Below are 24,284 nucleotides of genomic sequence, written 5' to 3' on the forward strand. Positions count from 1 at the left end.
TACTGTCAGTCTCTGTCAGTGCATGTCAGGTGCTTGATTCACATGTGCAACTTCCTTCTTACTATTGCCGTCGGAGTAGTCTCGGTTCCAGATATTTAAATACCGTCCGAAATCGAGACTACTTCGCTGCATTCAGGACATCAATCAGACATGCTTATCAGGCCACTGGTGACTCTACTTGCCCTAGCTGTCGGCATTGGTGCTCACAAGCAGACGATTTTCACGGATGATAAGCTCCACAACGAAACAGTTTACAATGCCCTTCCGATTGCGCCAGAAAACCTGGTCTCTCTTACTGTGGACTCTTTCACAACATTGTCTCATGCCCGCTTTCCTCACCATGCTGTTCGCATCAAAAAGTCAGACTTTTGCGACCCCACTGTTTCGTGAGTGCTTTGACTTGCATGAGGTATGAGTGGAAAAGATTTATTTGAACGTTTGTTTAGTGTGTACACCGGTTATCTTGATGTCGATCAGGGAGCAAAGCACTTGTTTTTCTACTTCTTTGAGAGCCGCAGAAACCCGGAAACTGGTGCATAGTTTGTTGTTTTGGCGTCCTGCATTTTAAATCAATGGTATTCTTTAGATGATGTCATGATGTGGATCAATGGAGGTGGGATGTGCCGTGTCGCTAGGTCCTTTCCTTCCTTCATTACAACTCACAGGTCCTGGGAGTTCTTCCGCGCTTGGCTTGTTATTTGAACTTGGTGCGGGCATCACTCTATATGACGTGATCTATTCAAACAGTTTGAACCCTAGGGCCATGTAGCATCGACGTCAACGGCTCATCCGCAAATGGAACCAGATGGAACCCATACTCATGGAATCAAGAAGCCAATATTTTCTTCCTGGACCAGCCGTAAGCTCATGCGTCAGATCATCTATGTTTATTATTGATGTTGTGGACGTAGAGTTGGGGTAGGCTACTCATACGCCGACTTTGGTGAAACGGTTTGAAACGACGGAGGATGCTGCTCAGAATGTGCATGCGTTCATCACAATTTTCTTCGAGGTTTTCAAACAATTTGAGGGTAGACCATTGCATCTTTCTGGTGAATCATACGGCGTAAGTAACATTTCCACGATCTTGTATGATTCTGATAATGTTGGATTTAAGGGGCGGTATCTTCCTATCTTTGCCAGCGAAATTTATGATCAGAATGAAATCGCAAAGGCAGAGGGACGACCGACCATTAACCTTCAAAGCGTCCTGATCGGGAATGGTATCACTGATATCTCAACGTGAGCAAATGACTTTCTTGTAGTTTCGACAGTTCTCATGAATCCTAGTTTATACCAAGGGCGTTATGAGATTGAATGCGGCACTGCTGCCCTAGAAATACCATTTCAACAAATCAGTTCTTGTGTGCGTATGAAGTCGGCGGTGGGTACTTATCCTAATTCGTCGTCCCTCCGTTTTTCGATGACGCATCTCACAGTTACCTCGGTGTCAAGCCTTCATGCGTGATGGCTGCATCGACCAATTTGATCACATGAATTGCGGGGCCGCTGTTGCCTTTTGCGATGCACAGCTTAGCACTGCAATGTGGGCAAGTGGTCAGTTGAACCAAGACTCGCTGGAAATCGTCACTGAATTACTATTACTTTTGGATGTAAGGTCGGAATGTGTTCGATATCTCAATGGTCAGTAGTTCCTTGAAATAACATGACTTAGCTTACTTACATTGCTCACGATTGAGACCTGTGAAAATCAAGAACCGTGCTATGCAGAAAACGCCATTATCCGAGATTTCCTTGATGCGCCAGGGACACGGAAGATTCTTGGTGCTGAAAGCCCCGGTAATTTTTCTCTCTCCTCTGGTGTTGTCGGGCGAAACTTTGTCTCTCACCTCGATAAGTGGGGACACCATACCCAGGACTACGTTGCAGCCCTCCTGGAGAGGAACATTAGAGTGTTGATTTATGCTGGTACTTATGACTGGCAGTGCAATTGGATTGCAAACAAGCTGTGGGTGGATAAATTAGATTGGACGGGACGTTCTGCATACGTGAACGAGAGCTGGAAGTCTTGGTACGTCGATGGAGAAAAAGCGGGTGAAACCAAGAATGCTGGCCCCCTAACATTTGCTACGGTGCTGGGTGCCGGCCATATGATGAGTCCTTTATTGCTCTGGCTCCGCCCTTCAGCTGACCCTTTCATACGTCCCTCATGACAAACCTGCAGAAGCACAGGCTCTAGTTTCCAGATGGCTCGCCAATCAAGCCATCTGCGGTGTCAAAGACATGCACACTGACACAGCCAACACAGCCGCTCAATAGCTGAGCGTCGCTATTTTAGTACCAGGAGATCAGGTGGAGGAAGCGTCGCGAAGAAGATCTGTTCTTGTGTCTTAGCTAATCTAATTTGAAATTTGAAGTGTTTTTTTTAACGGTAACTATGGATAATGATCATCGCGACAACGCAGCCAAGACGCAGTTGTCAAAATGTCAGGCCCAATCAGGTCCTCTCCCTGCAACAACAGTGCATTGTAAACACAGCCAATCATCAGCTGTGCTTAAGATAAAAACAACATTCATCGCGATGGCGTATCGGTGCTGCCCACCTCTTCTGCAACCTCTATTCATTGTTTGTGGGCTTTCCCTAGAGGTATGTCTGCCGCATGGATTCGAATGAACATAGCTCACGAATTGTTGCGCTATCCAGGATCCCCTATTCTATCTTAACTTGGGTTGCACAGGTGCACCTGACCCTTTTCCTTCATATCTTTTCTTGCGCCTTTCCGTTCTCGTAGAACTTTCATTTAGCTATGGCTTTCACTTTACTATACTCGCTCTGCGGCGCTGGCTTCGCCTTACTTCAGCTGCTAGCTCCAGTCACAGCACGTCCAATAGCACGATCTACGAGCTCTTCCACATTAGTGGCCCTTCGTGAGTATTTCTATATTGTTCTAGAACAAGCCCTCATGATAGAACAGAGTTCGCCAACGTGCTGGAGCAGCTGGAGTCCACTTTTTATGCGCAGGCCCTTCAAAAGTTCAATCAGTCAGATTTCACGGCAGCAGGCTTTGCTTCGGCTCAGGTTCCCTTGCAACAGTTTCAGGCCATCTTCCAAGATGAGTCTACACACACAACTACATTACAGGTGTGTCAAATCATATGTGACATCCTTGAGTATGACGTTGACACCCATTCAGTCGGCTATTAATGCATTGGGCGGCCAAACGATATCAAATTGTACATTCAATGTTACTTCCTTGCTCACCGATGTACCCACTATGGTGGCAGCAGCGAGACTCGTGGAAAATGTTGGTGTGAGCGCCTACCTTGGTGCTCTGACCTTGATCAACGACACGGTCCTCTCCACCGCAGCTGCCACCATTATGACGGTTGAAGCGCGTCACCAAACCATTCTTAATGTGCTGGCAGGGGCCACGGCGATCCCTCAGGCGTTTGATGTCGCTTTGAATCCATCTGAGGTTCTTGCATTGACAGGGGGGTTAATTTCTGGATGCAACCTCGGAATTCCAGGTACGTACCTGTGTAATTGATTGTCCTCTCGTTTACCTTGAAGCACCCTCGCTTAGCGAATGTTCCGCTCAAAGTGAATAATTCTGGTCCCATTCAAGCAGGAACGAAGTTGGACTTCACTTCTGCTGCACTGGACGGAACTATTCCGGTACAGGTCTGTCCATATTCGTTGGTTTGTCGCGCAACAACTTACACGTTACTTACGCCAGAACCTGTCCTGTCAATTCCTCGCCGGCGGCTTGCCTGTTGCCATCTCACAGCCACTATCTAACTGCAGCGTCCCGGCGAACGTTACTGGTTCTATGTTGGTGTTCGTGACTAACAGTAGTCAGCCCTTCGCGAATAACATCCGCGATGCCGCGACCGGCACCATCGTCGCAGGTCCAACCATGATCTTCATCGACAATCAACAGGATGCGCTGGCGATTGCAGCACGTCCTGGTCTCAACTCTACTGTGACCACCAGTGACACCTCAAGCGCTACAACGTCTTTTGCAGCGCCAACGACAGTCACTTTGACTCCAGCCACTCCGAGCACAGTTGCGAGTGGTACCGTCACTTCATCCGTGACGTCTACTTCTCAGACTATGGCTCCTACCACAGTCACCAATAATTGGACGGCTGTGACCAGAACGATCTCGCCATCTGAAGTTAGTAGTATTCTCGCGAGTGCCGTGACATCTATGGGTTCGGGATAAAGGTCGAGAATTAATACGGGCTACGAGATGTTGGATCGAATTATATTGCACAGATAACTATAGTACATCAGAACTGATCTGGTGACTTTAAGGGGAATATTGAGAGAGGAGGACGATATTCGTAGGGCATGAGTTGTACAACGATATAACGTACTGCAAGGAATGCACTTAATCTTCATCACTATCCTCGCTGGATGATGTATCGTCTTCATCCGCACTGAGTTGACCGCCTGCGAATTGATTGAGTGACATGGGTCGTCCAGAGACATTTGCCACTGGTTCAAGATCTGGAGACATTGCTGCCATCAATATATCATCGTCAGATTCTTCTTCGAGTTCTGCTTCCATCTCTCGCCCGAAGGCATCAAGATCTATCTCTTCTTCCACCGGATCATTGTGGGTGACTTCATCCCAGTCTTCTTCAGAGTCTGATTCTGCTGCTGTAGGCTTTGTTGGAAGAGCAGGAGGTATGAAAGAGGGCGTTGTTCCTGGCAAGGCTAGTGCGGTTGAGACAGACGGCTTTGGACGTTTTGAAGGGCGAGCGGGGCGACCAAAATCAAGAACCTCTTCCAAGTCGGAATCTTCTCTATACGGATTGGTTTCTCTCTTCGCCTTCGGCACTTCCTTGGGTTTGGGTTTTGGCTTCGGTTCGGACTCGTGCTTTTTTGGAGGTGGAGCGACGGGGCGAGACGCTTTAGGTTTTGGAGGTGGCGGAGGTGGCGAAGGAACTTTGCGATGAGGCATCTCGATCTCCTCTCCCTCCTCTTCCTCTTCCTCCTCTTGCCTTGGTACCGTGACCTTCGCCAAAATGTCATCGATGTCATCTACGGCCTCACCATCAGCATCTGAGAGCCCTAAAAGATCACGTTCTAGCTCTTTATCCGAATCTACCGCGTCTTTAAGCTGTGCTGCAGGAGGAGTTGTTGCAGAGGCTGGAAGTCACCGAGTATGAATGACGATGCCCGATCAAGCACTAGGTAGACAACTTACGAGACTTTCGTGTAAAGCTGGAGCTCGAAGAAGAGACTTTCTTGTCGTATGTAAAGCCCATGAAGCACTCTACCTTTTCAAGAGTGAATGTCTGGAGTAGTGTCACAAGCTAGATCCAACAAAACACAAGAGAACGGTTACTCACTCCCAGTTCCTCATCATAAATTAGGACACAATCATACTCCTTCACCGGCTGTTCACTCCCTTTGAAGAGATGGTTCTCACCCGCCTAGCAAAATTATTAAAAGGAAGCTCTGAAAGCTGAGTACAACACATGCGCCATACCTGTGTGCTAGGGCGTTCTAAAGTGACGCTGGTTGAGTCTTTCCCGCGTTTGACTTCGACCGTTCCGGACCTACTTGGTTCTATTGACTCTGGCTTGAAATTATCTGCCCCGTGTCTTTCAGCACGCTCAGAAACTGACAATAAAAGGCTGCGTACACCTGAAGGAGTAGAAATCCTTGTCGGGGAGATTAGAGCGCTTCGGTGGAGCTACGCCCTTGCGAGCTTTGAGTGCGCGCCTCAGTGAGGTTCCTATTGCTACAGAGTGTCGGCCTGTTGTGGGCATCCATTGGGTATCTGTAGTCGCCATCGCGTGTCGAGGCTTGACTAGGAGGCGAACGGAAAGACTTGTATCAACAATAATAATTTGCAATGCTGAGCGCTGAAGTAAGCTTCAAGGGCAGTGTTCATTGTTTCCTTGTTGTTTCCCGCGTTGTGGACAGGATTGAAGTTCGATTCAGGTAGACCTTTCAAACCAATTGGTATTTACACTGTCAGAAATACAACATACTACCCTATGGCATATGTCTCAACTCGATCGCAAGCTCGGATCAATCATATGTTGCTAACGACCGGATGCTTAAATTGAATATTTCGGATCACATGCTTGAATCATTGACAATTTGACAGCCATGTCCTTGTGTAATCGAGGAGTGTCGAAGAGCTGCCTCAAGACCATACGACTAGCTGGCCACACCTGCAAGCTGACACTTCATACTCTAACGTTTTCAATGCTCCACTTGGCAACTGTTATCATGGTCATCAGCGAGGAACCGATGCATCGCAGCCCTTGCTCTGACTGCTGTTGTAGCCGACGTGATTCACGCCGATGCCTTTGATGTGACACGTTGATGTCGCCACATTGGTTGAAACTTGAAACGCTCGAGAAAGGTTGGGTGTCCCCTAGCTCGTCTATCGATGCTTCACATAAAATTTGCCAGACAACACGACAAGGGACACGGAGGAACAAGGATGGGCAGAATGAGTGGTGGGGCAAGAATCGGGGGGCACCGAGATATCAAGGGACTCTGAATGAAATGTAGGTGAGTGAGACTCAGAGCACTTGCTAAACCGCTGTCACATCATGATACGCTAGTACTACACTAAGCGCTGACACTAAGTTTCGAATGGCCTTCATGTCAATAAAGTAATCATTACGCATCATGGGCAACACGTTTATCTCGTCAAGAGCACCTGCAGTGATGCCGTGAAAGGTCATTTCTGAGGTATGTATGCCAGTTTTACTAACTTACATAATTGGTGCGCCCGTGCACCGCGCCGACAAGCCTCAGGCGCTATCATGATGACCAGTTGGGGCCAACCAAGTGAGGGTCGTGGAATACTAGACCCCTCAAATTACATGAGTTCCTCCTTTGCGAATGATTGTTGGAGGCTGAGGCTATCATAGATTCATGCTTAAATGCCATGATGAATCCCCGTGCCTCCACCGAAAACTGTGGTATACAGCACAAAATGCGACTCGTGTTTCTCATCTTGTGAGTTGCCCAATTTGCCATTGATCTCACTTTGTGCCAGCATAATTTACTTATTGGCGATTCTTTTCATAGACCTGGGATTTGTACATAGGCCATCCCAATAGGCTAATGATAGCTAATGATGGGAAGACCATGATGGTATACGAATTTCCGAAGCAGTATTCCATCATCCTTCTAGCACCGCGTGAGGCTATTTTCATCATATTTGAAAGGTATGCTCCCACTTACATACTTATCTGCGCAGGAGCTATACAGTCCGAATCACATAACAGATCTAGATCTGTGCCATTCACTGGTCTCGTGTCCTCTTGTGGCTGCAGGATATATAGTACGGCGCAAACGTTGCTTTACTTGGAATGAGCTCAAGCCTCAGTCAACATTAATGTCTTCCTCAACGCAGGACCTCATCCCACAACTTTACCTCGGGAACACATTTGGAGCACTGTTTATTGGGGTCGTATTTGCAGCAATGTTAGTAACCTACCTGCTCGCAAAGCCTAGGGTCCATCGGGTCTTGTCGTCCTAACATATTTCACGGAGCAGTCTCTTTGGTCTAAGTAACATTCAAGCTTTTTTCTACTTTCAGACGCACAGGGGCACAGGGATATCGTTCCCTAAGATAGTCGTACGTTGATGCTTCCTTCTCTCAGCTCAGTTGTTGATGCTACATTAGGTTGCCTTGCTTTGGTATGTATACTCTTTAGTTGCCATTGTCGAGCGCAGCGAGTTTATGCCCTTTCCTGAAATTTCAGGATACTCGATGCTCTGCACCTGTGTTTGATAGTCCACTGCGTCTATCATTATTTAGTGGCCCACTACGCGGACATCAGTGCACTCACAGAAATTGTGTGGAGTTTCAAAGTGAGTTTTGTTGGGGCCTCCGCGCGGCCTCTACTATGATACTGACGGACTCACGCAGCTTCAAATAGTCATCGATGTAGGTGGTTCCTTTTATGCACTGCAATCCGCCCACGCATCCATTGCAGGTTATAATTGTCTACGGGGTACATCTGTAAGTTAGAAGTGTACTGTTATCTACGACTTGAAGGATTCAAGTGATGCTTTTATTGGTTCGCAGTCTGTACTTCCATCGCATATGGATAGGCATGTGTTTCCCTATCGGGTTAATGGGTTCCTACGGCTGATGCAATGTACCAGTCGGAAAGGGCCGATCAAGAGCCCTCCCTATAGTAGTGGTGGGTTTAAATCGATGATCATGTATTATGGCATGGGTTTTGATGATGCAATATCAGGGCGTTATCGTGACTTCGGGTTCAGGTGAGTTTGTCGTTTGGTGTTCCTCTTCGCTCGGTCTTCAAATTTTCTTCAGGTGTTGCCATCGGTGAGAGTTCAAAAACTCGGTATTTTTGTGGTCGGCTCATCATTGTAATCCAATGATAGCCCTTATTTGGGCCATGTGAGTGAAACAACGTGCTGCCTGACTTACCGAATTGCTGATAGCGAGTAGCTATCAGTGTCATGTGTTCTCAGATCTGATTAACATCGAGTGGGCGACATTTATGGCCTTGGGCACAATTACTTTCGTCGATTTCGTTATCGCATCATCGCTATGCTATCTCCTCGCTACTTCCCGTACTGGATTCTCTAGGTAAGGAGCGGTCTGTTGATGTGGAGGGATCTGATATACCAACATGAAGTACTTAGCACCGATTCCATGATAACAAAGCTCATGGCTTACATTATCAACACGGGCTGTCTGACGAGGTATTTCTCCTTCCAGACTAGTCCACATCTTGACTTATATTTCATGTAGCGTGTGTTCAATGACAGCTATTATTACAGTAAGCTGCCGATGATTGTATTGTCCATCTCGTCTCTGAGGTCCCTATAGTGCGCAGTGATGCCGCACAACTTCATCTTCCTTGGCGTTGAATTTTTAGTGGCTAAATGTATGACCCAAAGTGTTCTCAAAATGTTGTACTGACCACTGGTTCCTTTTCAGTATACGTCAACTCATTCTTCGCACTCCTGAACGCACGACACTACTTGCAGCCTGCCGCAGAAACTAATCGTTCTTCTGAAGCACACATGCGCCACGGTGTCTACCGCCCAGAGCTGAACGTTACGGCATCCCAAGACGAGGAACCCCAGGGATCCCGGAAAAATATGTTTAAACATCCTGACGATGATGTGGCGCATCTTACTCGATCTGCCACGGTTAGTAGCTGCGTTACTGGCGATGGAAGAGTACTGATTGTTACGCTTTAGCCACATCGGCCCATCGAGGTGACGGTAGAGATGGACTCCTACTCATCAGTGTGATGCATCAGTACTAGTATGCATGTATCATGTATCGTCCGCCTCTTCGCGAGATAGGACTTGTGAGTCTTTATGAGATTATCGCACAGCCAGTGTGGGGACAAGAATCTACACAGTCCATTATGCCTCTATCGTGTGTTTCATGCGCTTGGAATCAACGAGACTCTCGTACACAGACCACTAGTGGACTCCACTCCAATGGACAAACTTCCTCCATTAACGTGGGAGTCTTTGTGTGATTGAATACATCGATGAAGAGCATACATCTAGTTGTACCTGCAAGATGCTTCATACTCTGATATCCTCAATACTCCACTTGGCACGAAGGCCCACTGTATAGTCATCATAGTCACCAGCGAGGAACCGATGCATCGAAGCCCATGCAATCATCGCTGCATTGTCTGTATTGAATTTCAAACCCTGTGAATCGATCGGCATATTGAAACACTGACCTGTACATAATTCCAGCGGGGGGAAATGGAGCGATATGTGCTCATCAGAGCTGTACTCATCCAGTGCTGCTCGGAGCCTACGGAAGTTGAGCACGAGAAACAAAACCGAGCTTTAGAAACTTACCTTTCGCGTAAAAAGATGTTGCTGGCGACCCCGCCGCTAACGACGACATCCCTGACATTCAAGCCTTTCAGCTCGAGATTTTGAAGGCTCAATGTAAGCTTAGCACAGAGTTGACGGGCCGCAGCTGTCTGGAATGCACGAGCCAAGGCAATTTTATGTGAACTAGATAGAGGTTCGTCCATGAGAGAAATGTGGCGGTCTACTGAAGATTGCAGGGATGCAAAGGAAAAGGCAAGTTTTCCCGGCATCGGCACAGTGAACGGATGAATGTCGGGTAGGGATTCCAGTTCATCGTTTGGCATACGGCAGAGCTCCTCGAGTGCTGCGCCAGGGCCTCTGGTTCCCCAGGACAGGCCAAGTGCTCGGGCTACCTTGTCAAACGCACGTCCAATACTCGCGTCTGCTGTCGTTGCAAGGATCTGGAATGAGGTAAGGGATGAAGCCAAAAGTAGAAGCGTATGGCCTCCAGAAATGAGCAGTGTCAGGAAAGGAAACTGCGGGAGATCCGTGGTTGGAGTCGTGAGCAGGGGGGTCAAGGCGTGTGCTTGCTGAAATTAAATGGATGAGCAGTGCTGAAAAGCAAGATTATGTGTGCGAACGAACCATATGGTGAACACCAACAAGAGGCTTACCGAGGGCGGCGGCGAGGGACTTTGCGGCATTCGAGCCCACACTAAGGCAGCCTCCAATTCCTACAAACAACTTATAGGTGAGGAACGTTTGCTGCAGATTAAAGGGAATGTCTAGATACCTGGACCTCGCGTAAATGCAATCCCGTCGACATCGTGAATTCTAATATGCGCCTGTTCGAGAGCCATTCTGACAGCGCCCGGCTAAAGACTTAAGTCAAAGCAAACGATTCGAGAGAAAATAACGCATTCACCATGTTACGCTGGTGTGCTTCAATAGCTACAGACGGATGAATGCCGCCGAAACCTTCGTGGCTGATTGATTTGGGGTCAAACATACATACACTACACAGAAGGGGCTCACAGATCGTACTGCTTCACAACAACGTTTGAAAGTATTTGACGTGAGGATGTCACGACGGCTGCGCAGGTGTCATCCGCTGAGCTCTCGAAGCCGAGAACAGTAAACGCGCGCCTTCCCGTATGCGCTCGGAACGTCCTATGCGCTAACGAAACTTTTTTAGTATTGAGTGACAAACAATATGAGGACTTACCAGTACGAGGTACATCCCTCAGTGCTCGAAGTAGTAAGACATTCTGTCTGCGAAGCCCACTTTCGAGAATGGGCATGAAAAGTGGTGTTGAGAGCGTCGGAAGCGTCGTCGGTTTGCTGCTGTTTGTTTGCGTCGGTCGAGGTCGTGGGCCATGTCTAGATTTGTGTTAGTACTATGGATTCTTTGCTTTTGGCTCTCTTCATGATCTCAGTGACAATGCGCCCAGCAACGTTTAACGCGTCGAGGCACTTGTTTATATCATGTCAACGCATACCTCCATCCATTATCACGTTGAGATGCGCCCGCCGCGCTCCCAGTCCTTGCTCGCCGTGCTAATAGTTCTAGAGTGCCTAGTGTGAGTTGACTCTCGAATGGGGTCTTCATCAGGTCTCGACCTAAATACTTCATCGTTATCACATACATTATCTCCCCCCACGCCCCCAACCCAGACTTCAACTCCAGATACTTCACAAATGCTCATTCCGCCAGCATCCGACCCCATTCTTCGTTTCCTCCCATCTTCCCTGCTTAACCATGGAAGCGTGCAAGGGCAGAGTGTATCGTTACCCGTGCCCTCATTTATATTCATGCTCTTACTCGCGCGCTGCTGCTGCCTATCTGCCATGCTCTCATCACCGCTTCCCCCGCTATCAAGTGCGTATCACAGAAGCACTCAGGAAAGAATGTTGTGAGACCTGCTGCGCTCACAGAAAACAGTGCATAAGTGCGGGTGTTTATACTGTATTGGCCGTCAGCAAAAAAAGAGTGGGAAGACGTAGAAGAACGTTTAGCACGAGAGACTATTGCTATTGTTAACGGAGACAGCAAAACTATTACTGACAAAGAGCTGGCACACAAGCAAGCTATGGTCAATAAGTATGTGCAACGTTGACTCTCATTGACGCATTGCGCAGGGGCAACGCGCTTGTAAAGTGACGATCACTATTTTCCGTACCTCTAACTTGGTACCGGGCAGAAGCGCTCTCCGGTGTGGTTCCTTATGCGCTTTTTTGCTAATCTTGATGCCCTTGGCAAAATTGTGGAGCTCTTCACACACTTGTTGATGAACGGAAGTTCCATGGTGGGTCGAGATTGGTTAAATGTTTCGTGTTGCTAAATGTCAACGCAGCTCTCATAGGGTCCTCACTCAACCAGCACATGATTTGTCCTCACTGCGTAAATCTTGTCTGCTTCTCTATCGAATGTCGCGTCCAAAACCAAGTTCTGACTAGGTGTAATGCCCCAACCCGTTACCAACGATGAGCGCTTTTTCTTTGACAATGGGACCACATTCAGTTTCCCAACATCGGCACTGTCTTCAGCGATCGTGCAATGGTCGTGGAGGAAAGCCAAGCGATAAGGAGATACACGTGTCGGGGATCCTGTATTACTAGCTGCTCTTTGGAGCTCATTGCATGCCAGTGGTCGCGAAGCCTGGCCCATGCAAGTTTGCAAATCATCCAAGCAAGAGTTGGGTGAGGCCACAGACTAGGTATTGATGAGCCAGCAGAGGCGAGCAATCGGCCGCGGTTATCAGTGGACTGGCATGTGGATGACATTGGGGTAATAGCTCCCTATGATGTTGTCCTAGTCAGCTTGACGGCCCAGTCTTATACTTCAGACTATTCGAACGTTCCGCCCTGACTTCAGACTATTCGAACGTTCCGCCCTGACTTAAGTGAGTACCATAACCTATGATTCAAGTGTTTACCAGGTGTTCAGTAGAAATATTCGGACTCTAATGAGCATTCTCCGAAATGCCTGTGCTCGCCGCTCCCCCACTGAGGTGGAATGAAACCTTCTTGAAAACCATCGTCTTCCGACTCTCCGAGCTAAGTTAGTATTGTGGGAATTATAGGTGGCTTTTCATGTAGCACAGACTGCGCAGTTATCAATATTAATCTCAATTTGATCATATCGTGAGCCTATAGTACTATTTATTTCTTGATCTTGGCCTGATAACTATGTGTACGAGAGTGTCCCTGAACTATCCCAAAAGCATCGCTCTGATGCGCCAGTGTCTCTCAAGACGAGTCCAAACGTAGATCTGGCAAAAGCCAGTATCATATCCTTGCTCATTTCAAGGTCGGAAGAGCACATATATGGCAAGAGGTGACCCTAAATTTTGATTCACCTCGGATCCGGACAAGTGATGAGTATTACACAACCACTGCTTAGCACCGCTCCTGCATCACTCTCTACTGGCTTGGCCTGTTTTAATGCCTATAGCCTGATAAATACGGTGTCATGCCACGGTGTTTCCATCACGAAGTCATATCATATACCAGAGGCTATGGTCATAAGCGAAATATATTTAATCTGCGTGTCCATAATGCGCACATGCACTGTTCGTTCTCCGTTCCAATAGGTTTATTTGATTCTGGCACCCCCAGAACGATACCTTCTCAGTCTCTCAATACGAATACTGAGGTGAGTTTCAGCATTTACTACCGATACATAGTTTCATTCTAACTACCTACATAGTCCTCCTTTCGTTTCTAGGTATGCACTGCCGTCATACAAGTCTCTCAATCCGAAGGCTGAGTTATTTTTTCGTTTCTAGTCCGAGGCTCTCTTCATTTGAGACTGTCCTTCCTGTCTCTGCCTCCCATGGCAGCTTCTTCCAAATCGACAGATGAAAGTTCGCATCCACATGACGCACTCCCGAATGACCAGGACTTTGACTGGATGATATCTGATGCGAAGTTCACTGCTGATACTACGACCGATTTCTACGACCGCAGTCTGACGAGTCGCAGATATGCCCTTGTCGGAGTGGCATGCTCAAGTATCTTCAGCTGCTTGTGCATCATTGCAGGCAGTGTCACTTTAGCCAATCGTGGATTTACCGGTGCAGCCGTGGTCATTCCTGATATAAACAATACTCAGTTCCCCGTGCAGGAGATGTTCACCCTGACACTTAACTTAATCGTCACGTTGTGCACCGAGTCCATCGGCTTCGTACACAGCATCTCATTGCGCTCTGCGCTAGCCTCAGAGTCTCGACTTCGTTTCAACACCAATCTGCGCCTTCTGACTGCGACTCGTGGATGGTATAACCCTAACGGCGCCCTGATTAATGGTGTCTCGGCTGTCCTCCTCATTATATCCTATAGCTCGGCCTCACTCGTCGTATGTGTAGACTTGATTCAAGTTCAAATAACGCCGCAAACATTTGAGGAGGGTATTGCCTTCGCAGGGATGCCTCTCCTCGTTTTGGGCGTCGCACTCCTCCTCCAGGTGATGATCACATTGTCAGCGATGCGGGCTGTCAAAATATCGACGTGGAGCTCCTCACCTTTCGACTTGACTGCCGCACTGGTCTACCACACGCAATTGACCCCTGCTACTTTGCAATGCATGCGTTGCGTGTCTAACCTAGACACGTATGGAGGTCCAGCGAAGCCATCAGAGATACAGCCCTCTGCGTGGAATGCTCACCCTAGCATCCGGAAAGTTGTGATTTCTCTTTGGGTGATCGTTGCAGCATGCGCTGGATGGGCCGCACTCGTCATGTATGTCTGGGACAAGTACGCCGACAGCAATATTTTAATGTCCCCCGATGCGCTGACCACACAAACGTGGTCTTTCTTGTCTACGATGCAGGTGTCCAAGAGGCTACCTAATTACATCATGTATATTATACCGGGTGCCAATCTTGAGGTGTGGATTCTGCTCTTTGTCAATATGGCAGTTATCCAGGGACCGTTGACACTTGGGCTGCATTGCTCTGAGCTTATCGCGAATGTCATTCGAGACGAAAGACAGTGGAGATGCGCTACCGGAAGGAAAGGACTTAGGACGGTGACGAACCCGGTGAAGACAATTTTCACTCATCCGACCTGTCTTGTACTTTTCGTTGCAAAACCTTTCCTGCGTGAGTCATTTACGTCTAGTGTCTTTTATAGGTGTTATTGAACACCATACTCGACGGCCGCAGACTGGATGTTCGGGCTTTCATTCACCATAGATCACTCCGCCACTGATGGGAAACTAGGCCTGGTGTTTGTATTCATGTTCACTGCCCAGGTTCGCACTTATTGCCCTTGTAAAACTACTACGGCAACCTCACCCCCTCGTGCAGATCTGGAACTTATGCATAGCACTGTTTACATTTGCCTGTTTCTTCACGTTCGTCGCCCTGCGCCGACCGCGTGGTCCCCAGCCGGCTGCATATGGCCATGTCCAGACGCTCGCCAACCTCGTGGATGAGTGGTCCCCTGTAATGTGGTGGGGACACAAGGAGGACGGAATTCCGTACTGTCATGCTGGTAAAGTACTCATGTACTCACAATACTACTGCTTTGACACTTTTTGAAAAGGGACGAGCGATCACCCGCTGCCGGATGTGAAGATGGACTGCGTTTATGCTGGTTCTGGTGCTGGGTCTCTGGTACCCCTTTCGTGAGAGGTAGTTGCTTTACTTTTTCAAGGCGCATTTCTTGATTTCCCTTTTTAAACAGAACTATGTCCACGTTAGGCGGGCGATGCATTGACGGGCACACAACCAGCCATGCCGTTGAATGATACACGTACAATTTTTATCCTGCTTGCTACGTTGTAGGTAGTTCGTCTTAATATTGCTCCAGCTCGGACTTTGTAACACCATGATGGATGGATGGACAACTCGATATGAGCTGCAGAGGATGCGTTAAGTTGGAATATGAATGGGAAGCGTATAGGTGAGCTGTGAATATGGCCGACATTAAAGAGTCAGAGTCTCGGTAGGACAGTATGTATATAGTACATACTACATGTTAATTTGGGGTAGGACCTGCGGTCGGTAGTGACTGACAAACAAATCGCCACGAACTACCTGAAATCTGAGCATTGATATCAACTGCATGAAAGATAGTCTTGACCTGAAGTAGAGGACCATGACATACCCTTTATTTAAACGTGCATGAAAACGAGACTGCGAATTGTCTGTGAAACGGTCATAATCTCCTCAAAATCTTCTACAAATAGACTCGAAATCAACATCAATATCCATCGTTTTGTTGTTGCAGAGTGCGCTTGTCGAGTCCAAAAGCGACTTGCCAGGTTCAATACTACACACATAACACCAACTCACTGCGCAACGGGAACAGATCTGATACGAAGAAGTCATTGTCAAACGGCCATATGGATACATATCAAGATTTTTTATATGCGCTCTACATATGGTGTCAAATAAGTGTAAGGATTGACATAAAATTCATCAGCAAGCTCACTCGCACAAGACATCTACCTTGTTTGATCCAAACCTCGGCATGAAATGACCTGCCTGCAAAAGATCTTGAATGCTAGCGACGGATGAGAAACGCCGTCCGTTGGTCACCAGTTGAACAGATAAGCCGATACAAGTCGGTTGCAGGTTCCGGACCACGTAGAGCAAAACCATTCGATATACACCAGCGGGCGAGGGAATTTGCCATAGTGAGAGGATAATTTGAATATGACACGTACTTGTGCAAGGTGTAACCGGTTAACCCTCCATTGGCAGTTTGAATGTGTGACTGAAAAGACTCACCATCGAATTCTGTACCACTCTGCCATAACTCATGACCTTCGACGACAAAGGCAACATTGAGGTGTGAGGACAAAGGTAGCTTCCGACAATTGATTTGGAATGGCCAGATGGACTTGAATCCCATTGTGTCGCTGATGTGATTTCATCGAGGGATAAGAAGTAGGACGGGTTTAAATATGGCAAAGCGACCATACACACTAGCGGAAATAGATGAACGCAGAAAGTACTGGTCGATGAGAGCAGGTATGAAGTCGACAGCGGCGGAAGCCATGTAATAACGAAGGTGAAGGATTAATATTGAAACAACAGCCAGATTCTGTGCGAATAAAGCGTCGGAGGCAGGATGCGAGCAACGAGTGAAGAGGTAGGTGTTGGCCTGGTCAGTTTGCAAACCAAGGGTTATAGGATGCTGTGTGAATGAATTAGTTGGTGGAATATAGCTGTGCTATGTGGCTAGGGAGTCGGATGCGGGACATTTGAGAGGTTAGTAATACTGCTGGCAGTATAATTGGAGGGAATGAACGAATAGGCGGTGGCGAAACTGAAGGAGCGGGATATCCCGACAAGGGCCAGGCTGAAACCTCCCAGTGCTTTCGAGCGTGCACTGATTTACAGTTACATACACGCTCACAAATATCAGCAAGATTCTATGGAAAGCGGGAGTGATCAGCTTCGCTAAGCGTGTTTGTCGACTGTCTTCCTTGTTGCTTCATATTGCATTGTGGTCTGATTCTTCCGCATACAATGTTATTTTTCTTTCTTCCAAACGAGTGACTGCACAGTCGCGGGCATCATCTCGAGACTCAGTCGGTGCCACCTTTCTTCGCTTTTTCGGTCCTCCATGGGATTTTGTTGCCTGTCGATCGCTTTTCTACTGCCGCTGAACGAACACTCAAGCAGAGTGCCTAGTGTTATTCGACTCTCTAATGGGGTCTTCATCAACCCTCGACTCGAATACTCCATCACTATCAGATATATTATCTCCCCCCTACGCTTCACAAATGCTTGTTCTGCCAGTATCCGACCCCCTTCTTTATTTCCTTGCATCTTCCCTGCTTAACTATGGAAAGCGTACAAGGACAGAGCGCATCGGCTCCCGCACCCTCCTTTATATTCACGTTCTTACCTGCGCGCCGCCACTTCCTATCCTTTGCCATGCTCTCACCACCGCTTCCCCCGCTGTCAAGTGCTTATCACAGAAGCACTCAGGAGAGAACGTTGTGAGACTTGCCACGCTTACAGAGGCGTAAGGGTGGATGTCCATGCTGGATTGTCCGCCAGCATAAACAATAGTGGGAAGATGGTGGAGGAGCGTTTAGCACGAGAGACTATCGCTGTTATTAATGGAGACAGGAAAGCTATTACTGACAAAGAGCTGGCACACAAATAAGCTGTGATCAATAGGTATGTGCGACATTGACATCGGGTAACTCTCGTTGACGCATCGCGCAGGGGCAATGCGCTCGTGAAGTAGGATGTCGTATGTTTACTGTATCTTTCCCCTCCCTGCCGAATTCAATGCAGTTACATAATGGCTCCCCAGCTTCGCAGCAAATTCTATACCATTTTCAGCAGTTCTAAATTGGTACTGGGCAGAAGTACTCTCCGATCTGGTCCCTCAAGCACCTTATTGGTAATCTTGATGCCCTTAGCAAAATTGTGGAGCTCTTCACACATTTGTTGATGAACAGAAGCTCCACGTGCCACGATGGTTTGAGGTTCGAAGTTCGTTACATAAATGATTCATGCCGCTAACAGTCAACGCAGCTTTCACATGGTCCTCAGCACATGATTCGTTCTCACCGCTTACTTCTTGCCTGCTTCTCCATCAAATGTCGCATCCAAAATCAAGTTCTGACTAGGTGTAATCCTCTGACCCATTAGAGGAGGGCTTTTTCTCCGACGAGGGTCGCATATATTCAGCTTCCCATCATTGGCGACCACTGTCCTCAGTAGTCACCAGTGCATCGTGCAATGTTCCTGGAGGAAAGTGAGAGCGATAAGGAGATGTACTAGCGTCGCCTTGGAGCTCATTGAATGCCAGTAGTCGTCCTATGTGAGTTTTTAGACCATCCAAGCAAGGGTTTGACTAACAGAAACAAATATCACGCCAAGGATGCATTAATTGATCAACTTGACGTTCTTACTAGGCTGAGCATCTTTGAAGTCGCATCGAAGTCGCGTTTGCACAATTTACGTACGTGCAGCCAGATATCACTGCTTTCCGATGACTCACGCCTGCAAACTCATTTAGTTTCCGATCCTGTTTCTCATTGTCCTTACTTAAATGACAGACAATGACCGGTCTGTGCATCTTGCGTGGATATATGTTCAGTACAAAGAGGTTAGGTTTTACTGGCTTTCAATGGTCACCATCCTGACGTGTGCACTTAAAATTTAGTATTGCCGTACTGCAATGCGATGTAGATCAACAGTGCACCGGATACGCATAAATGTCGCGTTGCACGACCGCTTTTCCATCACGAAATTTGATGCACCAGAAGCTATGGTCATAAGAGTTAATCCGGTGTCCATCACTGGCTATCAGAACGCATTCGTCGTATGGACTTCTATTTTGCATCACAATCACTCTTTGCTTTACATGTTCTATACATGCACTTTTCGTTCTCCGCTCCAACAGGTTTCTTTTATTCTGGCATCCCCAGAACGATCTCTCCTCAGTCTCTCAATTCCAATACTGAGGTGAGTATTAGCATTTACCGATACATACTTTCATTCTAACTACCTGCGTAGTTCCCCTTTCGTTTCTAGGTATGCACTGCCGTAGTACGAGTCTCTCAATTCGAAGACTGAGTTATCCTTTCGTTTCTAGTCTGAACCTCTCTTCATTTGAGACCGGCCTTCCTGTCTCTGCCTCTCATGGCAGCTTCTTCCAAACCGACAAATGAAAGTTCACATCCATACGACGCACTCCCGAATCACCAGGACTTCGACTCGATGATATCTGATGCGAAGTTTACTGCTGATACTAGCACCGATATCTACGACCCAGGTTTAACGAGTCGCAGAAGTGCCCTTGTCGGAGTGGCATGCTCAAGCATATTCAGTTGCTCATGCATCATTGCAGGCATTGTCACTTTAGCCAATCACGGGGTACTCGGAGTGACCGCAATCAACTTGTCCGTGCATAATTATGACTATAGTAGTCTGTTGCCCCTGCAAGGGGAGATATTGGCCCTGGCACTTAACTTCATCGGCACGTTATGCACCGAGTCCATAGGCTTCGTACACGGCATCTCGTTGCACTCTGCGCTAGCCTCAGAGTCTCGACTTTCTTTCAACACCAATCTGCGCCTTCTGACTGCAGCTCGTGGATGGTATAACCCTAACGGCACTTTGTTTAATGGTATCTCGGCTGTCCTCCTCATCATGTCCTACAGCTCGGCTTCACTCATCGTAGTTGTCGATACTGTGATTTCACAAACGTCACAAACGTCATCAGCACCTAAGATCGTCATTGCCATAGCAGGGACACCTCTTCTTGCTCTGGGCGTCGCACTCCTCCTCCAGGTGATTATCGCATTGTCAGGGATGCGGGCTGTCAAAATATTAACGTGGAGCTCCTCACCTTTCGACTTGACCGCCGCACTGGTCCACCACACGCAATTGACCCCTGCTACTTTGCGGTGCATGCGTTGTGTGTCTGACATAAACACAGATGAAGGTCCAGCAAAGCCACTCAAAATACAACCCTCTGCGTGGCATGCTCACCCTAGCATCCGGAAAGTCGTCATTTTTCTTTGGGTGATCGTTGCAGCATGCGCTGAATGGGCCGCACTTGTCATGTATATCTGGCACAAGTATGCCCCCCAGGGTATAATGTCCCCCGATGCGCTGACCCCACAAACGTGGTCGTTCATCCCCAATTTGCTGAACGGGAATTTCAATTACATCGGGTATTCTATACCGGGTGTCAATTTTCAGGTGTGGATTCTGGTCATTGTCAATATGGCAGTTGTCCAGGGACTATTGACACTGGGGCTGCATTGCTCGGAGCTCATAGCAAATGTCATTCGAGACGAAAAACAGTGGAGATGCGCTACCAGGAGGAAAGGACTTAGCACGGCGACAAACCCGGTGAAGACAATTTTCACTCATCCGACCTGTCTCGTACTTTTCGTCGCAAAGCCTTTCCTGCGTGAGTCATTCGCGTGTAGTATTCTCATTGATGTTGTTGAACACCGTTCCTCGACGATCACAGACTGGATGTTTGGGTATTCATTCATGATAATTGACTCTGCCTTTGATGGGAAACTAGAAGGCGTGCGGGTAGGCATGCTGACTGCCCAGGTTCGCACTTACTGCCTATGTAAAACTGCTATAGCATCCTCACATTCTTGTGCAGATCTGGAACTTATGCATAGCGCTGTTTATATTCGCCTGTTTCTTCACATTCGTCGCACTGCACCAACCGCGTGGCCCCCAGCCAGCTGCATACGGCCACCTCCAGACGCTCGCCAACCTCGTGGACGAGTGGTCGCCTGTGATGTGGTGGGGACATAAGGAGGACGGAATTCCGTACTGTCATGCTGGTAGGGTACTTACATACTTACAATGCTACTGCTTTGACACTTTTGCAAAGGGACGGGCGATCACCCGCTGCCGGATGTAAACATGGATCGTGTTTATGCTGGTTCTGGTGCCGGGTCTCTGGTATACGTACCCCTCTCGTGACTCACGTACTTGCTTTACTTTTTAAAGGGTATTTCTTGATTTCTCTTTTTACATAAAGGAGCTATATTCACGTTAGGACAGGATTTTGATTCCAGTGATTCCGAGTATTACGTACACAACCACTGCTTAGCACCGCTCTTCCCGCATCATGCATCACTCTTTACTTGCTTTAGCCTGTTTTAATGTCTATAGCCTGATAAATATCGCGTCATGCTACCGTGTTTCAATCACAAAGTCACATCATACACCAGAGGCTATGGTCATAAGTGAAATACATTTAATCTCGTGTCCGTAATACACACATGTACCGTTCGTTCTCCGTTCCGACAGGTTTCTTTTATTCTGGCATCCCCAGAACAATCACTCCCCAGTTTCTGAGTCCGAAGACTGAGGTGAGTATTAGCATTTACCGATATATATTTTCATTCTCACTACCTACATACTTAGTTCTCCTTTCGTTTCTAGGTATGCACTGCCGTAGTAGGCTACAACTCTCTCAATCCAAAGACTGAGCTATCCTTTCGCTTCTAGTCTGAGCCTCTCTTCATTCGAGACTGACCTTCTTGTCTCTGCCTCCCATGGCAGCTTCTTCCAAACCGACAGATCAAAGTTCGCATGACGCACTTCCGGATCACCAGGACTTTGACACGATGATATCTGATGCGAAGTTCACTGCTGATACCAGAACCGACCTTTACGACCGCAGTCTGACGAGTCGGAGATATGCCCTTGTCGGAGTGGCATGCTCAAGTATCTTCAGCTGCTTATGCACCGTTGCAGGCATTGTTACTTTAGCCAATCAAGGAATCCTCGGAGTAACCACGATCATCATGGTTCCTTCTAGTGATACTCAATCGTCCCTCCAGGCGGAGACATTGTCTCTGGCACTTAACTTTATTGTCACGTTATGCACCGAATCCATAGGCTTCGTACACGGCATCTCATTGCACTCTGCGCTAGCCTCAGAGTCTCGGCTTCGTTTCAACGCCAATCTACGCCTTCTGACTGCAGCTCGTGGATGGTATAACCCTAACGGCGCTATGTTTAACGGTATCTCGGCCGTCCTCCTCATTATATCCTACTGCTCAGCCTCACTCGTCATATGCATCGATGCTTCCCTAAGACATTGTAGTTTTGCCATCGCAGGGATACCTGTCCTCGTTCTGGGCGTCTCACTCCTCCTCCAGGTGGTGATCGCATTGTCAGGGATGCATGCTGTCAAAATATTGACGTGGAGCTCCTCACCTTTCGACTTGACTGCCACACTGGTCCACCACATGCAATTGACCCCTGCTACTCTGCGGTGCATGCGTCGTGTGTCTGACCTAGACACGTATGGAGGTCCAGCGAAGCCATCAGAGATACAGCCTTCTGCGTGGCATGCTCACCCTAGCATCCGGAAAGTTGTCATTTTTCTTTGGGTGATCGTTGCAGCATGCGCTGGATGGGCCGCACTCGTCATGTATATCTGGGACAGGTTTCAGCATTCCGACACGGATGTAGTGTTCGGGTCCGGCAGCGCTCTCACCCAACACACGTGGTCGTTCTTCCCCAACGAAAAATCCACTTACATCTGGTATAAGTCGTCGGGTCGTATGCTGTTCTCATGGGTCAACATGGCCCTTATCCAGGGGCCATTGACACTTGGGCTGCATTGCTCAGAGCTCATCGCAAATGTCATTCGAGATGAAAGACAGTGGAGACGCGCTACCGGAAGAGAAGGACTTAGAATATTGACGAACCCGGTGAAGACGATTTTCACTCATCCAATTTGTCTCATACTTTTCGTCGCGAAGCCTTTCCTGCGTGAGTCATTCACGCCTCCCTTTTTTTATCGGTGTTATTGAACATCATCGACAATCAGACTGGATGTTTGGGCTTGCATTCAACTTAAGTGACAACGCCATAGAGGGGTCACTGGACTCATTGAAGGTAAACATGTTCGCTGCCCAGGTTCGCACTTACTGCCTACGTAAAACTGCTACGACACCCTTACAACCTCGTGCAGATCTGGAACTTATGCATAGCGCTGTTCATATTTGCCTGCTTCTTCACTTTCGTCGCACTACGCCGACCGCGCGGTCCCCAGCCAGCTGCATACGGCCACCTCCAGACGCTCGCAAACCTCGTGGACGAGTGGTCGCCTGTGATGTGGTGGGGACACAAAGAGGACGGAATTCCGTACTGTCATGCTGGTAGGATACTTATATGCTCACGATGATGCTGCGTTGACATTTTACAAAGGGACGAGCGATCATCCGCTGCCGGATGTAAAGATGGACTACGTTTATGCTGGTTCTGGTTCTGGGTCTCTGGTCGTGAGAGGTACTTACTTTACTTTTTTAAAGGGCATTTCTTGATTTCCCTTTTAAACAGAGCTATGCCGATGCGCCGTCACGGCCGTTGAAATCGTCTCACAGATTAAACCTGTGAAAACAAGTTTTACCCCCGATTAAACAGAGCTATTTCCACGTTAGGCTGGCGATGTATTGACAGGCACACAACCAGCCATGCTATTGAATGATACGTGTACAATTTTATCCTGCTTACTACGTTGTAGGTAGTTCGTCTTAATATTGCTCCAACTCGGGCTTTGTGAAACCATGATGGATGAATGGACAAATTCACTTGAGCTGCAGAGGATGCGTTGAGTTGAAATATGAATTGGGAGGGGCACAGGTGAGCTGGCCGACATTAATAATTAGTAATTAATTGATCAGCTTGACATTCTTACCAAGGTGAGCATTTTGAAAGTCGCATTGAAGTCGTATTTGCGCAATTCACGTACATGCAGCCAGATACCGATGACTCTCACCTGCAAACTTATCTGACTTCTGATCCTGTTTCTCATTGGTCTTACTTAATTGACAGACAACGGCCGGTCTGTGCATCTTGCAAGGATATGTGCGCAGTATAAGGAGGTTAGGCTTGACTGGCTTTCAATGATCACCATCCTGAAATGTGCACTTTAAGTATTATCGCACTGCAATGCGATAATCAACAGTGCACCCGATATGTATAAATGCTGCGTCGCACAACCACTTTTCCATCACGAAGTCACTTGCACCAGAAGCTTTAAGATG

The 24,284-nt window shown here is 47.8% G+C and overlaps 10 protein-coding genes across 10 annotated transcripts; 8 read left to right on the top strand and 2 right to left on the bottom strand.

The window, feature by feature from the left end:
* Window positions 1-73: 73 nt before the first annotated feature.
* Window positions 74-2,419, top strand: DFJ58DRAFT_797726 (Alpha/Beta hydrolase protein). The gene is made up of 13 exons (XM_041390648.1): window positions 74-386; window positions 447-532; window positions 587-613; window positions 666-707; window positions 760-859; window positions 912-951; window positions 980-1,066; window positions 1,118-1,242; window positions 1,291-1,384; window positions 1,440-1,557; window positions 1,619-1,644; window positions 1,701-2,118; window positions 2,186-2,419. The coding sequence occupies exons 1-13, from the start codon at window positions 151-153 to the stop codon at window positions 2,278-2,280; spliced, it is 1,494 nt and encodes a 497-aa protein (XP_041241816.1). The 5' UTR covers window positions 74-150; the 3' UTR covers window positions 2,281-2,419.
* Window positions 2,420-2,768: 349 nt separating this feature from the next.
* On the top strand, window positions 2,769-4,187 carry DFJ58DRAFT_730155 (ferritin-like domain-containing protein; the record flags this gene model as incomplete). Its single annotated transcript, XM_041385841.1, has 5 exons — window positions 2,769-2,889; window positions 2,937-3,103; window positions 3,156-3,489; window positions 3,546-3,643; window positions 3,699-4,187. The coding sequence occupies 5 exons, from the start codon at window positions 2,769-2,771 to the stop codon at window positions 4,185-4,187; spliced, it is 1,209 nt and encodes a 402-aa protein (XP_041241817.1).
* Window positions 4,188-4,271: 84 nt separating this feature from the next.
* DFJ58DRAFT_481918 (RNA polymerase II transcription elongation factor-domain-containing protein) lies at window positions 4,272-5,891 on the bottom strand. The gene is made up of 5 exons (XM_041380598.1): window positions 5,619-5,891; window positions 5,463-5,566; window positions 5,323-5,406; window positions 5,178-5,268; window positions 4,272-5,119 (listed from the first exon to the last, which is right to left on the bottom strand). Exons 1-5 carry the CDS (start codon window positions 5,767-5,769, stop codon window positions 4,356-4,358), a joined length of 1,194 nt encoding a protein of 397 aa, XP_041241818.1. The 5' UTR covers window positions 5,770-5,891; the 3' UTR covers window positions 4,272-4,355.
* Window positions 5,892-7,837: 1,946 nt separating this feature from the next.
* On the top strand, window positions 7,838-9,391 carry DFJ58DRAFT_482052 (uncharacterized protein). The gene is made up of 12 exons (XM_041380600.1): window positions 7,838-7,892; window positions 7,942-8,059; window positions 8,114-8,151; window positions 8,209-8,233; window positions 8,286-8,297; window positions 8,357-8,372; window positions 8,424-8,564; window positions 8,621-8,680; window positions 8,730-8,757; window positions 8,808-8,865; window positions 8,919-9,133; window positions 9,185-9,391. The coding sequence occupies exons 2-12, from the start codon at window positions 8,014-8,016 to the stop codon at window positions 9,236-9,238; spliced, it is 693 nt and encodes a 230-aa protein (XP_041241819.1). The 5' UTR covers window positions 7,838-7,892; window positions 7,942-8,013; the 3' UTR covers window positions 9,239-9,391.
* On the bottom strand, window positions 9,184-11,106 carry DFJ58DRAFT_481966 (glycoprotease family-domain-containing protein). The gene is made up of 8 exons (XM_041380599.1): window positions 10,995-11,106; window positions 10,805-10,946; window positions 10,695-10,755; window positions 10,563-10,644; window positions 10,415-10,503; window positions 9,812-10,359; window positions 9,688-9,764; window positions 9,184-9,636 (listed from the first exon to the last, which is right to left on the bottom strand). The coding sequence occupies exons 1-8, from the start codon at window positions 11,068-11,070 to the stop codon at window positions 9,524-9,526; spliced, it is 1,188 nt and encodes a 395-aa protein (XP_041241820.1). The 5' UTR covers window positions 11,071-11,106; the 3' UTR covers window positions 9,184-9,523.
* A 259-nt stretch (window positions 11,107-11,365) lies between these two features.
* DFJ58DRAFT_730159 (uncharacterized protein) lies at window positions 11,366-12,132 on the top strand (the record flags this gene model as incomplete). Its single annotated transcript, XM_041385842.1, has 5 exons — window positions 11,366-11,648; window positions 11,720-11,870; window positions 11,909-11,921; window positions 11,971-12,075; window positions 12,124-12,132. 5 exons carry the CDS (start codon window positions 11,366-11,368, stop codon window positions 12,130-12,132), a joined length of 561 nt encoding a protein of 186 aa, XP_041241821.1.
* A 1,472-nt stretch (window positions 12,133-13,604) lies between these two features.
* Window positions 13,605-15,402, top strand: DFJ58DRAFT_730160 (uncharacterized protein; the record flags this gene model as incomplete). Its single annotated transcript, XM_041385843.1, has 4 exons — window positions 13,605-14,871; window positions 14,935-15,023; window positions 15,079-15,265; window positions 15,317-15,402. The coding sequence occupies 4 exons, from the start codon at window positions 13,605-13,607 to the stop codon at window positions 15,400-15,402; spliced, it is 1,629 nt and encodes a 542-aa protein (XP_041241822.1).
* A 1,661-nt stretch (window positions 15,403-17,063) lies between these two features.
* DFJ58DRAFT_797767 (uncharacterized protein) lies at window positions 17,064-17,911 on the top strand. The gene has a single exon (XM_041390649.1). It carries the CDS (start codon window positions 17,433-17,435, stop codon window positions 17,754-17,756), a length of 324 nt encoding a protein of 107 aa, XP_041241823.1. The 5' UTR covers window positions 17,064-17,432; the 3' UTR covers window positions 17,757-17,911.
* Window positions 17,912-19,386: 1,475 nt separating this feature from the next.
* Window positions 19,387-21,201, top strand: DFJ58DRAFT_730162 (uncharacterized protein; the record flags this gene model as incomplete). Its single annotated transcript, XM_041385844.1, has 4 exons — window positions 19,387-20,665; window positions 20,729-20,817; window positions 20,873-21,059; window positions 21,110-21,201. 4 exons carry the CDS (start codon window positions 19,387-19,389, stop codon window positions 21,199-21,201), a joined length of 1,647 nt encoding a protein of 548 aa, XP_041241824.1.
* Window positions 21,202-21,779: 578 nt separating this feature from the next.
* On the top strand, window positions 21,780-23,657 carry DFJ58DRAFT_730163 (uncharacterized protein; the record flags this gene model as incomplete). Its single annotated transcript, XM_041385845.1, has 5 exons — window positions 21,780-23,007; window positions 23,066-23,154; window positions 23,210-23,396; window positions 23,446-23,526; window positions 23,578-23,657. 5 exons carry the CDS (start codon window positions 21,780-21,782, stop codon window positions 23,655-23,657), a joined length of 1,665 nt encoding a protein of 554 aa, XP_041241825.1.
* Window positions 23,658-24,284: the final 627 nt, after the last annotated feature.

This window comes from Suillus subalutaceus, assembly GCF_016647625.1.
Source record: "Suillus subalutaceus strain FC151 chromosome Unknown DFJ58scaffold_84, whole genome shotgun sequence".
Lineage (NCBI taxonomy): Eukaryota > Fungi > Basidiomycota > Agaricomycetes > Boletales > Suillaceae > Suillus > Suillus subalutaceus.